This window comes from Microtus ochrogaster, chromosome 2 (assembly GCF_000317375.1).
Source record: "Microtus ochrogaster isolate Prairie Vole_2 chromosome 2, MicOch1.0, whole genome shotgun sequence".
Taxonomy (NCBI): domain Eukaryota; kingdom Metazoa; phylum Chordata; class Mammalia; order Rodentia; family Cricetidae; genus Microtus; species Microtus ochrogaster.
In genome coordinates this window covers 80,393,265-80,409,089 of record NC_022010.1, presented here as the reverse complement: position 1 = coordinate 80,409,089, position 15,825 = coordinate 80,393,265, and the positions used below count along the sequence as shown (strand labels likewise).

The 15,825-nt window shown below is 34.4% G+C and overlaps 1 protein-coding gene across 1 annotated transcript in view; it reads left to right on the top strand.

The window, feature by feature from the left end:
- Positions 1-15,825, top strand: part of Gbe1 (1,4-alpha-glucan branching enzyme 1) — a 241,182-nt gene that overhangs the window by 161,883 nt on the left and 63,474 nt on the right. The window contains exons 8-11 of the mRNA XM_005345231.2: positions 2,644-2,759; positions 5,894-6,021; positions 10,072-10,170; positions 13,919-14,029. Of these exons, the coding sequence (XP_005345288.1) occupies positions 2,644-2,759; positions 5,894-6,021; positions 10,072-10,170; positions 13,919-14,029 (454 nt within the window). The remainder of the gene's footprint in view (positions 1-2,643; positions 2,760-5,893; positions 6,022-10,071; positions 10,171-13,918; positions 14,030-15,825) is intronic.

Here is a 15,825-nt window from a genome sequence, read left to right as displayed (position 1 = left end):
GCCTGCCTCTGCCTCCCGAGTGCTGGGATTAAAGGCGTGCGCCACCACCGCCTGGCATGAATTAAACTTTTTAAAAAATATACGAAATACTCTGTACTCCCAGACAGATAAGGAATTCTGAATGCCAGATGAGGCCTAAGGACCATTCATACTGTCTTGTTTATGCTTTTTATGTATTTGTCTTTGAGACAAATATTCTTTCTACCCTATGGAGGTAGAAATAAATATACACTTAGATTACTTTTCAGAGAAATCATGTGGGCTGGAGACATGGCTCAGAGCGTTCTACAATCATGATGAGCAGCATCTGCATCCCACATAGCAAGTCTGACATCTTATAAAGGCTCCAGTTATGGGAGATCTAAACTCATTTACTAGCCTTTGTGTTCATGACACACACACACTCAGACACACACAAACACACATAAACAAATCTTGTAACCAATTAAGAGTATGTGTAACTATGTAGCATTATTGAAAAAGTATGCATGATATTGAAAAACATGTTTCAAGCTATTAATGACATGTAAAACTGTAACCTATTCTGATCTTTTGAAATTTTCATATAGAATTGAACCTTCTTTTAAACCAACTATGACATATGTGGGCAAAGAGGGTATATAGGCAATCTCTGCAAGAGTCCATTGTAGTTTTGCTCTAAATCTAAAATATTTCTAAACTAAAGTTTACTAAGTTAAAGAAAGCCTAAAAATGTCTGTCAAGAAGTTACTATACAACTATATAAAATAATTTGATTACTATACAACTGTAACATGTCTCTGTGTTGAGTTCTAATTTTAAAGTATGAATGTCTTTCTTAAATCATGGTTAAGGGGCTAGAGAGATGGTTTAGGCAATCATGTATTTACTGAGTAAACATGTGGGCCTGTGTTCAACCCTAGCACTCAGGTAAATATTGATAAAATCTGTCTGCACACCCATTGCAAGGTAGGTATAGTTAGGAATCCCTGGGGCTTGCTGGCTAGGTTGTAACTTCCATGTTCAGTGGGATATTCTGTATGTCTTAGTTACTTTTCAATTGCTGTGACAAATCACCATGGCCAAGGCAACTTATAAAAGAAAGCATTTAAATTGGGGCTCAAGTTCTAGAGTGCTACGGTCCATGACCAACAGGGGAGGCAGGCAAGCATCACACATCTTTATCACAAGCAGGTGGCAGATAGAGTTAACTAGGATAGATGTGGGTTTTGAAATCACAAACCTTGCTCCAATGACACAGTTTCCCTGGAAGGCCACTCGTTAGTCCTTCCTAAAGAAACATTTAGACCAACTGAGGCTACGCATTCAAATTGATCCTATGGAGGCCATTCTCATTCAAACTACTACACGGTCTCAAAAAAAAAAAAACCAACAAGAATTCTACTTCATATTCATATCCGACGCCCACTTTGTTTTACACACTCCAAGCTTGCACATGTTTACATACTCACAAAATAAATGAACATGCGTTAATAAAATACAACTGAAATACACCTTTTAAGTTTTTAGCTATGCATCTTGAACTTCCAGGATTTCTTTCTGGTTTCATTGCTTATGTTTCTGAGTTTTTCCTTCCATTTATTTTTCAAGCATTCACTAAGTTGTAAAGTTAGGTCGCTTATTTCAAGTAGATGTTAGCAATAGCATTCATCTTCCCTCAGAGGGAAAAGTTATACTTCTCGAGTTGATTATGAAAACTTAATCTCTGCTTATGTCAGATTGTTCTTTAATATGAAGGAGGTTTAAAAATACATAAATTTGAGCTGTGTTAAGGACTTGTATACACTATTACAGCTTTGTCATTAAGCTAAATGAGTTATTAAAGTCTTAAGACTACAATTGTTATAAGATAGAGAATTCAACCATAGCTGTGCATCTGAAGAAAATACTAATTGATATTGCCCTCTTTCCAATTGTCCGAAATAGTCTTGCTTCACATGGTGTTTTTAATTGAGTAATACAGTTCTTTTTTCCTTCTGTTTTGATGAATGTGGGACTCTGAGTGCTATACTTTATGAAATATGAGGGGAATTTTGTAATTAGGCCTTTATTTTTGCTTCTATACAAGAACAGTCTACTAAATGTAATTTTTTTACCATCTGAGGAAGTCTTTTATCCTTTATTTCTTCTATGGGATTATAGTTGCTGGAAGTTTCAGTCAAGTATTTTAAAAAGATAATCTTTGAAGCCACTTCTCCGTTTTATAATTTAAAAAGTTCTTAATAGAGAAAATAACCTTCTCACATTACTATGATGTAGTCATGAACAATCTTGATTCAAATTCAATTATAAATAGCATTTTCATATTTAGTTATATTATCTGTATTTGACTATCTGGTTGAGGGGTATAACACTGGACAAGACAGCATAGGCGGCTTCTTTATAATTCTTCCTTTCTTTTTTATTTATTTTCAGATTTTGAATGATTCTGTGGCTAGTGGGAATTTAATGTTTTCCTTTTAGAATGAGCGTCCTTATATAAATCATCCTGGATGTTATCTACCGTTTGTATATGTTTCTTGATTATCATGCTTCTTTAGACAGAGAAGTAATTCTAGCCCATACTCTACACAAGTGATATGTGACAACTAAGGAAAACACTGTTTGCATTATACTTAACTTTGTTTTTCTCTAATATTTTAGCTGGGAAGTTTTAAGATTCCTTCTGTCAAACATAAGATGGTGGTTGGAAGAATACTGCTTTGATGGGTTCCGTTTTGATGGTGTTACATCCATGCTTTATCATCATCATGGGATGGGTAGGTACCTGATATTTTATAAATGTAAAGGATGAGTAATTTTGAATTGTCAAGTTGTAGCCAGGTGTGGGGTTCTCCTATAGAAACTGCTATGGCAATCACTGGTGGTTAATTGTCCGTTGTTTACTCCTTTTTGTGTACATTTCCATTTCTATGTCTTCTTAGGAATAATGAATCCTTAATGTATGAATTAAAAAAATGAATGTAAAGAACCATTTACCATAGCACATTGATATATTTATATATATATAAAGAATATAATAAGCATTTAAACAATATAAAATGATTAATTAGAATATTTTGTACATTATGCATATAGAAAAATATGTGTATCATTTACTTAATTTAAATTAAATTGAAAAATTGATCAAGCCATCATTTTGAAAGTTGCACAAAATTATACTCAGAATTTTAATTTCCCAAACACATGACATAGAGATAATTGGTTTTCTTTCATTTTGTGTTTTGTTGTGAGTGAGTCTTGCTGGTTAGGCTACACTAACATCAAACTACTAATTCTTTTCTCTAAGGCTTCCTTCAGAGTGATGGAATTTCAATTATGGGCCTCCATACCCAGTCTTTATTTTATTCTATATAAATATGTTTTGGTCAAGTGCTGTTGACCCTGGTGATGACCGTATGAGGAGTTTGTGTATGGTGAATTTGTATCTGTGTCTGTGTCTATATGAGTTTCTTGTGATTTTCCTTTGTTCTTTTTTCTTCTGTTCATTTGCTTTGTCGTATTCTAATACATTAGTTTTTGTTTTATTATTACTCTTTCGATGCCTGTTTGTTTTCAAGGTGGCAAAGAAAGGGTATGAATCTGGATAGGAGGTGAGGATGATCTCAAAGGAGTTGGGAGAATGGATAGCCTAATCAGAATGTAGTGTGTAAAAATTCTATTTTCCATAAAATAAAAATAGTAGAAACTGTGTGGGTCCATACCACCAACCTGAAAATAAAGCCGAGGAGCGCTGGGTAGACAATCAGTCTTGACCAGTCTCTCTTCTAAGGAGCAGGCTGAAGAGGAAGAGCACTACAGCTCCCTCTGAATCATGACACGGCCACTGCTTGTGGATAGGAAATCGCAATGTCACACATCTGCCCTCACCTCTGTTTGTCCTCGAGTTTAGACAGGAGATAAAGACAAACAGGATGATCAGTGTGTTTATCTGTTCTATATTGCTGTTATAGAATTTAATTAAAGGTAAATTCTGGGATAATTTTATGCCACCCCTCCCCTGTCCCTAATTCACATATATGCTCCACTAAGAGCACATAGGATATATTAATTTGTAATTAATTTGCTGGGATAATGAATATATGCCGTACACCTATATGTAAGTATTATCTTGGGCCAGCAAGATGGCTCAGCAGATAAAAAATGTGCTGTGCAAGCCTAATGATTGCATCAGTAAAGTGGAATGGAAGAGTTTACCACATGGCATTGCCCTCTGCCCTCATCGGATTATCTTCAAGATACCCTGGCAATGCCAATAAAATAGATATTATTTTTAAAAGTTCATCTGAGTGACTTAAGGTGTCCATTCCATATTGTAAATGAAAGACGGCTGATGTTGGTAGAGTGGGAAAATTGACAGATAATTATTATTGAGGCTTATATGTGAAAGAACACAAGGCATGACCTTTTATAATTACACATTAACTTATCCTTTAATGCCACAAGGCAGCAAATGGACCTGACAAAACAAGGGTCAAAAGAAAATGCTTAGGGAAATGGAACCGTGGGAAAGACTGGATTAAATATTGGTTTGATTTTTTTTGTAAATAGGACTAAGTTATCAAAAGAACACACAGTGAATGATTTAATCATTCTAGACATACTTGGAGTAACAAAAAAAAGGCAGTTGGAAGAGGCAGTAGGAAGTTTTGTGATAATTTATTCATCATCATTGCAACTCTGTATTGGACAAATCACAGCTATTTCAATGTAAATAATAGTTCTCAGTTTCAGAGAGCTTTTAATATTTACTCTGTTTTAGCTCAGAGGGTCAACTAGAACCTAACATTGGCATTAATTGTTTTTTCTATTATTTTTGAACCATAAAAATCCCTGTTCCTTCTCAGTCCCATCCATCCCTCAGCCCTCCCACCCCCTCCCCCACCTCTCTGAGGGTGAGGCCTCCCATGGGGCGTCAACAATGTCTGTCATATCACTTTGAGGCAGGACCAAGGCCTTTTACCCTGGATCTAGACTGAGCAAGGTATCCCTCCATAGGGACTAGGCTCCAAATTGTCAGTTTATACACTAGAGATAAATACTGGTTTGACTGCTAGTGATCTCACAATTGCCCAAGCCACACTACTGTCACCAACATTCAGTAGGTCTAGGTTGGTCTTACGTAGATTCCCCAGTTGTCAGTCTCATTAACTCCTGTCAACTGTTTCTGTGGATTTCCCCATCATGGTCTTGGCCCCTTTGCTCATAACATCGCTCCTCCCTTTCTATGACTCTTTTTTTACTAACTAAATATGTTCTTTGATATGTATATATAATGGAATCTGATTAAGCTTCTTTCCCAATTCTCTTATCTTTTTCCATTGCTACCAACTACCTCTCTTCTCTGTCCGTCTCATGACTCAGCTTTGTTTGTGACCCATTTACTTCTTCAGAGCCCTCTGTTTGACTAGAGGATTAAGACTCTCAGCTTGAGCCTGTCTTGGTGGGTCCACACTTAGAGGCACTGAGTCCTACCTCAATCAGTCCAGACCCAGTAGTGAGTTAGGCCCTCCTTAATCCCCTCCTCTATCCATGCTTGGTCCTTTCAGGGATCATTATTTTTCTTTTTTCTGATATGGTAGGAATGGATTGGAATTTTGACTTTTAGCATTCGTTTTCAGTTACATTACTTATTTCACTGCTATAAAGTTCAGTTAGAATTAAATTACATCTTTATATTGTTCTTTGTTTTGTTTCTTTCAAACAGAAATTGATTTGTAGGATTTTCTGCTATCTTGAGTATTGGAAAGCAGTATTGAGTTAGTGCATTTTCAGGTGGTAACTTCATGATACTCCCTTACAGTAGCGTATTCCTCACAATCTGAGATATGTTTTCATAGACTTCAGATTTGCTTATTTATATACCATATTCCTTCTTTTCCCTTTTAATCAGGTCAGGGGTTTTCGGGTGACTATAATGAATATTTTGGACTACATGTTGATGAAGATGCTTTGATTTATCTCATGTTGGCAAACCATTTGTCTCACACATTGTATCCAGATTCTATTACCATAGCAGAGGTAAGGCTGTGTAATGTTGTACACCTCACCCCTTTAATACAGAATATTTTGGTAGCATACAGTATTTGAATAACTAAACTCATGTCATCAATAATTGCAGAAATGGCATTGTGAACTGACGATGGTCCAGCCCTCTTGTTAAGGATGGCACATTATTTGGAATTCACTGTTTTCCTAGTAGGGAATAATTTACACTAATTGCTTGTCACTACTCCGTTGTTAGAAAGAACATGTCAGTGGTTAGGAAGTAAAATGTCCTAATTAGTGGACAGTTCCTTCTTCCTGAGACCTTCAGTGATGAAAAGAATTGAGGACTAATGTGCCTCTGTCAGTTCTGTTCATTCATTCATTCATTTACTTATTTATTTGTCTATTTATTTCCTGGCTCAATCATTAGAGATGCCATGGATCACTGCCTGCACACTTCTCTGAAGCATTTTGTGTTCTGATGCGATTACCTTTCTTGTTTACATTATGGCTCTCAGGCTGTCAAATGTTCACTAGTTATTCATGATTATTAAAAGTTCATGATTAACTGTCCCAAAGCTGTGCTGTAATGATATAATTAGGTATATCCATAATTGACAATTCCCTCCTTGGTGACAAATATGATAAATTAAGAAGTTTGTTAAATGCTTCTGCTAATTTAGATTTAATATCAACCCCTTTCCTGCAGTTTTATGAGTCATCTAAGAAAGAATTATTATTAATATTGAACTTAGAATTTTAATAATTTTTAAGTATAGTTGTAAGCCTTTAAGATACTAGCCTTATATTAAAGAAGAGTCATGATTAAGCTTTACCCTTGTCCTGTTGGAATTCCATTTATTGGATTGAATTCCCTTCTTACTGAATTTATTATTTTTATACAGTTTTTCTGTCTGTCATTTCTCAGAAACAATAGTCTCTAGGTAGTTCATGTAACTCTATTGTTAGACTATAGTTAGAAAACAGTTTTATTTCTGTCAGACCTTCCTTTTGCCCTTTAAATGCCATTTGGGAATATTTTCAAAAGTTAATCCTGAAATAAATTCTTATATAGAATTAATGCACAAGTCCAAAACTACAGTACACCCAGTAATAATTCATTGTATCAACTTCACTACCTGTTCTCAGAACTGTTAGCTATGTCTACTTTGTTCTGAATTGCTTTTAACAGCAAATATTTTATATTTAATTTTACTTCTTAAAAACCTATTTTAATTTATCTGTCAAACATCAAAAATTATTTTGACAATTTTATTTGTGACAACCCAAAGCAGAGATAATATATGTGGCAAATTATTACAAACAATTAAGGACAGTGCAATGAAAAGTTAGTAGTGATGAAAAATAGCAATTATTTAATACATGAAAGTGAAGATTGTTACATTGATCTTTCCTCTCATTTCAAGTAAAATGGTTTCATCATCTAGGGAGCTCTTGTCTGATTATCACTGTTTCTACCAATGAAACTCTCAGACTTTAGCCTACTTTATGTTACTTGGTTTGAGATTTTTTTTTTAAAGCAAGATGTGCTTTCAATTTATTCTACTCAAATTGAAAACTGCTTCAATTTCAATACATGACTTCTCTGTCTAGTGGGAGGCTCTTTGAAATGCAGAATTGATCTTCATGAACTTTTTCAAAAAATTGGTAAAATGAATGTGATGGAATTTTATATAAATTTATATAGTAGAAATATGAATTTATTACTAATTACAACTATAACAAAACCGTTTTAAAGAAACTCTTCACCATTGTACAAAGTTAATTCATTAATGGAAACATTTTTTATAAGTTATCTTCTTGATCAGTAGCCAGAAGTATTCTAGATTTTAAAGAACCAAATTTATTTAAATTCAGAACCCACAATCTTTCTTATATGCTTTTTCATGTTTTCACACATATGTTTCATAGTTGGAATATATTACCTTTATATATATTCTTTTTTCTTTTACATTCAAAAGGGTGGCCACTTGCACCTCCTTTTGACAATAAAAAATAAATAAAAACTTGGAATAACCCATAGACTAATGGGATAGCTTCCTATGATTCTGACAAATTAGGGATTGTGACAAATTTGATATCTGTTTTTCTTCAATTTTAGTTTTAGAAAGATACATATAATACAGACTGTATAACTTTTTTTCTCAAACAAAGTTGCCTTGAACTTAAATCCTAGCCACCAGTAATCATTCCTGACCATTTGATCACATTGGAAGTCTTTGCAAAGTATTTTGTCTTTAATTCTGGCATCTATTAGAAGCCTGATATTTTATAGATTCTCAGCCCATTTTGTAACAACAAATTGAACTGAATACCTACCTATGTGAACATATGACTTCTGTTTTGCTTTAATAGATCTTCCTGATTATTCATTCTGTTTCCATAATGAGCTTTAAACAACTGTCAAGAAATTAAGTATGATGACTAAGCATTTTGGTTCCCAGTGGTTGTATCCCAATGTATTGTGTATTTGTTTTTGTTGTTCTACCGTAAGAAAGTAAATCAGTTTTGAGTCTAGAGAAGTCAACATTTTTCTTCCTCAGGCTTTCTGTGGGTAGTATTACAGATGAGGTTATCAAAGCAGTAGCATTTTAGCTACCTCTGATTTCAGAGTGCAATGCCCTTTTGTGAGAATTTCCATAGAAGAATTTGAACTATGACACATGTTGAAAAAGTTGTCGCAAGCATAAAGAGTATATACTTTAAAGGAGACCAAATATAGACAGTGTAAATGATTGAGGGGGACGCTGGTGGAGAGGTGTAGGGCTCTGCCTCCACTGCCTATGTCCTTTGGGCTGGTATGTATTGCCATTTCATGGTAAGTGAAGGTATGTTTGTTTATGTCTTCATTTATGCTTGTAGATAAATCAGATAAATATACCTTATTTATATTGTTTCTCCTAGTACTCAGAACATATTTATCGAGTACCGTCTTTATAGTCTTCCTTTGGTCACATTAGCTAACAAAAGCAACTCCTTCCATTATGTATCTTACAAACAAGAAGTAGGGCAATAGAATCCTGGATAGTAAGTTGTAGAGCAAATGTGTAATGTCTGATGTCTTAAGTGAAAGTTTAGCTAAAAATTTTCATATTTCTAGTATTCGATATTAAACAGGACAAAAGTACAAACAAACTCTCTCATGAGATATTAGTTGTTATTGTAAAACGGAATTAGAAATGGAGAAATTCCATTTGAAAACACATAGTATAATGAAAAGGTAATTAAGAGTCAATAAAACTGGCCATAGAAACTAAACAGAAGAAAATGGTTTGTTTAAAATTTATTGTGGAGTTGGAATGATAGTATTGTGCTTGTATTTTGCTGTTGTTATTACAAAAATATATTCTGTTACATCCATATTCTTTTGCCCAATTTTTCAGCTCAGTTGTCTATTTGATTAATATTTACTTCTCAGTATTTCAAGGGTATCATGACAGGAGAACACACTCTGTCAACAGGTGATGTCTGATGTCTGAGCCATTACTCCACCATTAATAAGCCTTTCTCTCTGTCTCAAGATTCCTTCACCTCAGTGAACCTTTGCTTCTATATCTGCTAATGAAAACACCCAGTGGCTGATCTCAGTGACCCTTTCCAGTATGACCTACTAAAGTGAAGACACCTTATTTCTTTGCTGTTAATGTATTCACTGTGTTTTCCATTTCACAAGAAGCTAGTACTCACAGGGCTATATATAGAGAGAAATAGTGCAGAGATATGGTATGTACATTTTTGTTTTTGTTAAACATGGTAGGTAAATTGTTTTTTTAACCTCTAAGATTGAACAATATTTTGGAAATACTTTTACTATTTTTTATTCTCAAGGTGATACTAATGAAAGGGATAAAAGTCTTTTGGAGGGAAAGTTGTCCTAGTGTGAAAGCATTAGAAAAATGACTAGGATGTGAATTCACAATTGTATTTGCTTTTACAATTATGGATTAAAATACCCAGAACTATATGCAATTTTTCCTTAACTTCATTTGTTGCTCTAGATTTTGCTGTCAGAAAATTAGTTTGAATAATATGAACTGATATTTGCAATGTCCTTTGTTTTAGGATGTATCTGGGATGCCAGCTCTCTGCTCTCCTACTTCCCAGGGAGGAGGTGGTTTTGACTACAGATTAGCAATGGCAATTCCAGATAAATGGATTCAAGTAAGATTCCATGTTATTTTCATTCCTCCATGTATCCTATATGAATGTATCTGTTCAATTTATTTAGTAATCATGATTATTAGTTGCAGATATAAATGAAATATTCATTCTTCTGTAAGTGTGTCATTCTTGTGCTTTTTTACAAGATGCTTCTCAGAATTTTAAAAAGTGTAGCCAAGTTCTCACATTTCTATGATCAAGTCAGGAGAAAGTGATATGAATCAAGTGTTGAGCAGAGTTTTGCCCTATAATACATACCTGTGAAACTGTTGTTCTATGTATTTAAAATACATCAAATGTCCTCCAAGCATTTATTACTATCCAAAGGCATCTAGTGAAGTACAAGTGAAGTAGAAATTAATTACTTGTACTTCCTTCAGAGTATGGTTTTTCACACAGCAAATCTAGGTTGACCGATGCCTTTATTCAACAAATCCTTACTAATTCTCAAAGAGTAGGACACAGTAATCATAGAGGGTGGGAACATATTTCTTCTTAATGCAGTTTTATTAATTCTAATAATAATAATTCCCTCTAATCCTTGCTTTATTCTCTCCGCCCCTTCTACCCTACCTCCCCCACATTGTGTGTGTGTGTGTGTGTGTGTGTGTGTGTTTGTAAATTCATATGAGTTTTCATAAAGGACCAAAATCTAATGCCTTAAATTTGAAAAACAGACTTTGAGAAGATATGCCTAAAGTCATATTCTGAATAAATATAAGAACACATCTGTATGAAAAATCATAACTTCCTGATGAGTCCTTACATATACATGAACTATTTCCAAGAGACCACAGTGACAGAAGTGTTTAATGTTGGAAAACTCATAGGATCTATGACTGATGTTACTGCCATCATCTCTTGCTGTCCTTTCTTTCCTTCTAGGCAGGTTCTACAAAGCTTAGCTCTGATATTGAGGCTATATCAAGTTGACTTCTGCTTTTCATTTAATAATGATTCTTTAAACATTAGCAGGTCCACAAACAAGTATTTTATAATGTCTGTTTAGGCTATGCGATTGTTCTGGTTTAGTACATTTAAAGATGCATTTAGTCTGTTACTATATAAACAGTGTATAATCTTTTCACATTTCTTCCTTTGACATAAGGTTATCAGTCCAATTTTCTTATCACTCATAGTCTTTTATGTATAAATCATTTTTGCTTAAGTGCCACATCCTACTTTTTAATCTGTTATTAAAATTCTTCACTGTACTTTGTGTAGGTTCAAGAATTTATCAAAAATATAGATCAACCTAGTCAACTATTATCTAGTCAGTCATAGCTCACAGTGGAATATAATCTTCTTATATGTTGATGGTGTTCTTTTTTTCCCTTCCAAATCTTTAAATTTAGTCCATTAAACCTTTTAGTACCTTTTCTACAATAGTAGGCTGCGTGTCATAGAAGTGGAAAGATTATCATCTAGTGCCTAAGATACAATCATTTTGAATTCAGAAACCCTTTAAGGGCATGTACCATTTTCGGTTATGCATCTACTTAAAAATGTTTCTACATCACCAATTTGTGGCTTTACTTCATAAATCTATATGGTTAAATATTCTCAAATCTTTGGACACAGTGACTCTGGTCTGTTTTTATGAGCTACATAGTTAAAGGCATAACTAGGCCCTAGGCATACAGCTCCTGAGAGCATTTCCTGCTCTATTAGAGGACCTGGTATGATTTCACATATCAATTTTGTGACGCACAGATGACTGTAACTCCAGTCCCAGGTATTCCATCATCCCCTTCTGGCATCTTCCCACACTACATACATGTAGTACATAGATATATGCTACAGGCAAAAAAATGTAAAATAAAGAAAATAGTTTACATTTCTTCTAAAATAAATTGTCTCCAAATAGCACTGAAACCATAGAATATATTAAGCCAAATTAAGAGTCTAGTCTAAACATGTGTGGCTTTTTCTATTCATCTACTCAAAAGATATGGATGAGAGAGGAATGCTAGATTACAGTCATTATTTTGTTGAACTAAATTATTTGAAATATTCCTTTTCTGTTCTTTTATACTCCGTTGATTAGAATGCTGTTATATTTTAACTGTTCCCATAAGAAGTACTTACAAAGATACGGAATAGTTCTTGTTTTCTGGTTTGATTTTGCCTCATCAGATTTAAAAGACTAAAGCTATCACGTAAAGGCAATGTATGCATTTTCCTGAATTCCTTCACTATTCATTAAACAAAGGGATGTATGCATTTGGAATTTTTCTGCTCATCCTACCTGATATTTTCGTGTGACATAGACATGGATTATACTTATGCTTTTGTGTTATAAAGTTACATATTTCGGTACAACTTGTAAAGAATCAGTTCTTCAATGCTGCTAAGTTGTAATCTTGTACAATGCCATAAGTCATACACCAACGTTGATCTAGGTAAGGTACAGAATACTCTCTTACTGTCTTTGTATATGTCCATTTTATGCTGACTCTCAGCCACTCTTTGATCCCTAGCAATGACTATTGATATTTCAGCTGTGTTTTTCTGATATCAAAAATTTTTAGTTTTTTTATTGAAATGGGAACTTGCCTCAGATTTAGAATCCTGCTGCAATGCTCAGTTATTATCTCATCTTTAGATTGCATCCATCACATTATCATATTTGGAGATTGTAAAACATTCCAGGTAACACAAATATAAGAATAAGAGAGAACAGAAACCATAGGACCATCTTGTAATTTTGCCTACAAGCAGATTTTCTCAAGACTTTGAACAGAGAATTAACCCAAGCAGAAAAAATATATAGAATAATAGGGAAACTGTATTTACATAATAAACTCAAGCAACCTCATATTGAGTAGGGTCACGGGAAAGTAATTTGAATGATATCCATAGTTCTGGGAAGAGATAAAACATCAATACACAGTGGTAGACGCTAGAAGGAAACACTTCATGTGAGGGATGAGGGTCAGTGGTGGCATGCACAGAAAGTATTTAACTAAGAAAGAGCAATTACTGACCTAAGGGATGACATCGGAGGTCTTAGGTCAGCGGCATCACAGCAGGGTTAAAGGGCAAAAGCCAGACCAAAGAAAATGAAGTGGAAAGAAAATCAGTGTGATCTATTAAGATAATAATTATTTTATAATTAGCATTTTCACTCTGAAATAATTGTTTTAATTATCATTGTTTATACGCTTCCTGCTAACACATTTTTATTCTAGTCCAAAAATGTAGCAAGCATATCTCTAGTGTCTGAAACTTACAGGAAGACCTAGTGTGAAATGACGGAAGAGAAACCAAGTTAAGTGCTAATCATGATGATCCCGTTATTCCAGGTCATCAAAAAGTGGCAGAGCTCTCAAAGAATAATTTAAAACATATGCATAAAAAAAACAGTCACCTGCACACCAACATGCATGGTATACTCTTCTATTTATGTATACTGTATTAAACTTTATAGAATGATGTAAGTGAAATATGCACAGCAGAAACATTAATGAAACCTAGCATTAACCTTGTTAATATCTTATGGGTAGATAAATGCCTACCACTGTTGCCATTTGCTTTAATGCTCTTGAATGCTTATGTTATTTGAAAATAACATACATTTTTTTTACATTTAGTAAAACCACACAAGTGATATCATCACTACACACACACACATATATGTATATATATACATATATAATAGTTTAGAATAATATGTATGCTGTCAGGTTGAGGTTTTAAGAAAGAAAATGTGCATTAATCAGAAGTTGTTTTTTTCTCTTGCGTGTAGTTACTTAAAGAATTTAAGGATGAAGATTGGAATATGGGCAATATAGTGTACACTCTCACCAATCGGCGCTACCTTGAAAAATGTGTTGCTTATGCAGAGAGCCATGATCAGGTAAAGGAATATGAATAAAATCATTTTTTTCATAGTCAATATTTATCTTCCCCTTAAACTTTGTATTCTGTTACATTTCTAAATGCAAACTGTTATAATTAAGTACAGATATTATAACATTAATGTATGTATAAACATACAGAAATGCATGTTTGAAAAGCATTTTAAAGTTCCTTCATAGTCTATAAGTTATTCTTCTGAGTTGTAGTACAGTGCTTCACATTAAGTTGCCAGGGTTAATGGTTTCTTTTGCCGTAAGAACAGTGGTTTTTATCTAGTGCGCTGATAGCCCCATGATAGGTATCTACATACACTTTTCTCCTTTTAAATTTTCCCCCTTGATCACAGAAGTCTTCTGCTGAAATGGATCACCCAGGCTGCACTTGTCCCAAGTTAGTCTATCTGCTCTGGTGCAGCCTGAGCTATTTTCCAAAGAGCATCAACTTGTCAAGCCGGTTCTATTGGCTGAAGCTTGCCATTCAAAGTCACTCATGTAGGACCAGTTTCATCCCTTCCCCAGCTCTAAGCCTTCTATTCATTACTGTAAAATTCTACCTGTTTCTGTCAAGTCTTCTGCTTTCAGGTTTTATACTTTAACCTCCACCTACTTCACCAGAGAGACTCCCCCTCAGACTTGGCCCAAATATCACATTCTCTATGAAGCTGTAATTCAAGAACGAAAACTTAGCTGCCTTGTGCTCTGCCTTCTCGCCCAGCATTAGGACAGAAGAAAAGTGTGTTCCCATTCATTTTTCACCCCTACATTTGAGTACTGGGACCACTCCTACACAACTCAATAAATATAGTATATCAGGAAGGGAGGCACCATTTAGCAGTTTGAAGCTAATTTAATTCCTTTTGTGTATGTGTGGAAGGGTTATTCTATGTTGAACTCGATGTCTTAGGACTTGCTGTGTTCATCAAGCTGTCGGGAAACTTTCAGAGATCCGCCTGCCTCTGCCTCCCCAGTGCTGAAATTAAAGGCAGGCCTCATTGTGCCTAGTTAACTTTCATTCTTATGTGCATCAAAATTAGAAAAATTCCATTTTCTGAGTAATAAGTGAAGGCAATAAATATTTTGAAATTCCTAGGAATGCCTATATTAAGAGAATAAATGTATTTGTTATTGTAGTATTAATGGGCATGCTATACTAATAATGGCTTTTCATTTTTCCCTTGTTAGGAATGTGCAGATACACAGGCCATGGGCAAAGCCCTGACTTACACTCTACCTTTTTCTTGTGTCTGTGTATACAGTAAACTTGAAAACAACTTTGCTTGCTCAAATTCATGATTTCTTTTTTTTTAATTGTTTTTCTGCCATGTGGCATATATAGGTACTTATCCTAAATTATTCACCTAGAATATTTACTGTTTTGAACCTTAAGTATTTTGTTTCACTTCAAAGCAGACCTATACTAAATTTGCAACTACCAAATTGGGTATGACTTTCTTATCCACTTGAGTTTTAATGTATATGATCTATATAGCAGATCAGGTACATACCTATAAAAGCACAGGCTAGAAAAAAGTAAGTGGCTTAAAGGGTATACAGCAGGGTGCTAGGAGGGGGAAGCTCTCAGGAAGGATGAAATTGAAATAGTGAAAATTGCTACATGTGGTGGCAAATGCCTGTAGTCCCAACTCTTGGAAGGCAGATGAATCTGAGTTTGAGGCCAGTCTGGTATGCAGAGTAAGTTCAAGGACATGCAGCACAGAAATCCTAACTCAAAGCAACAACAGCAACAACAACAAAAACTAAACAACAAAAAATAAACCTCAGTGAAAATTAAAAT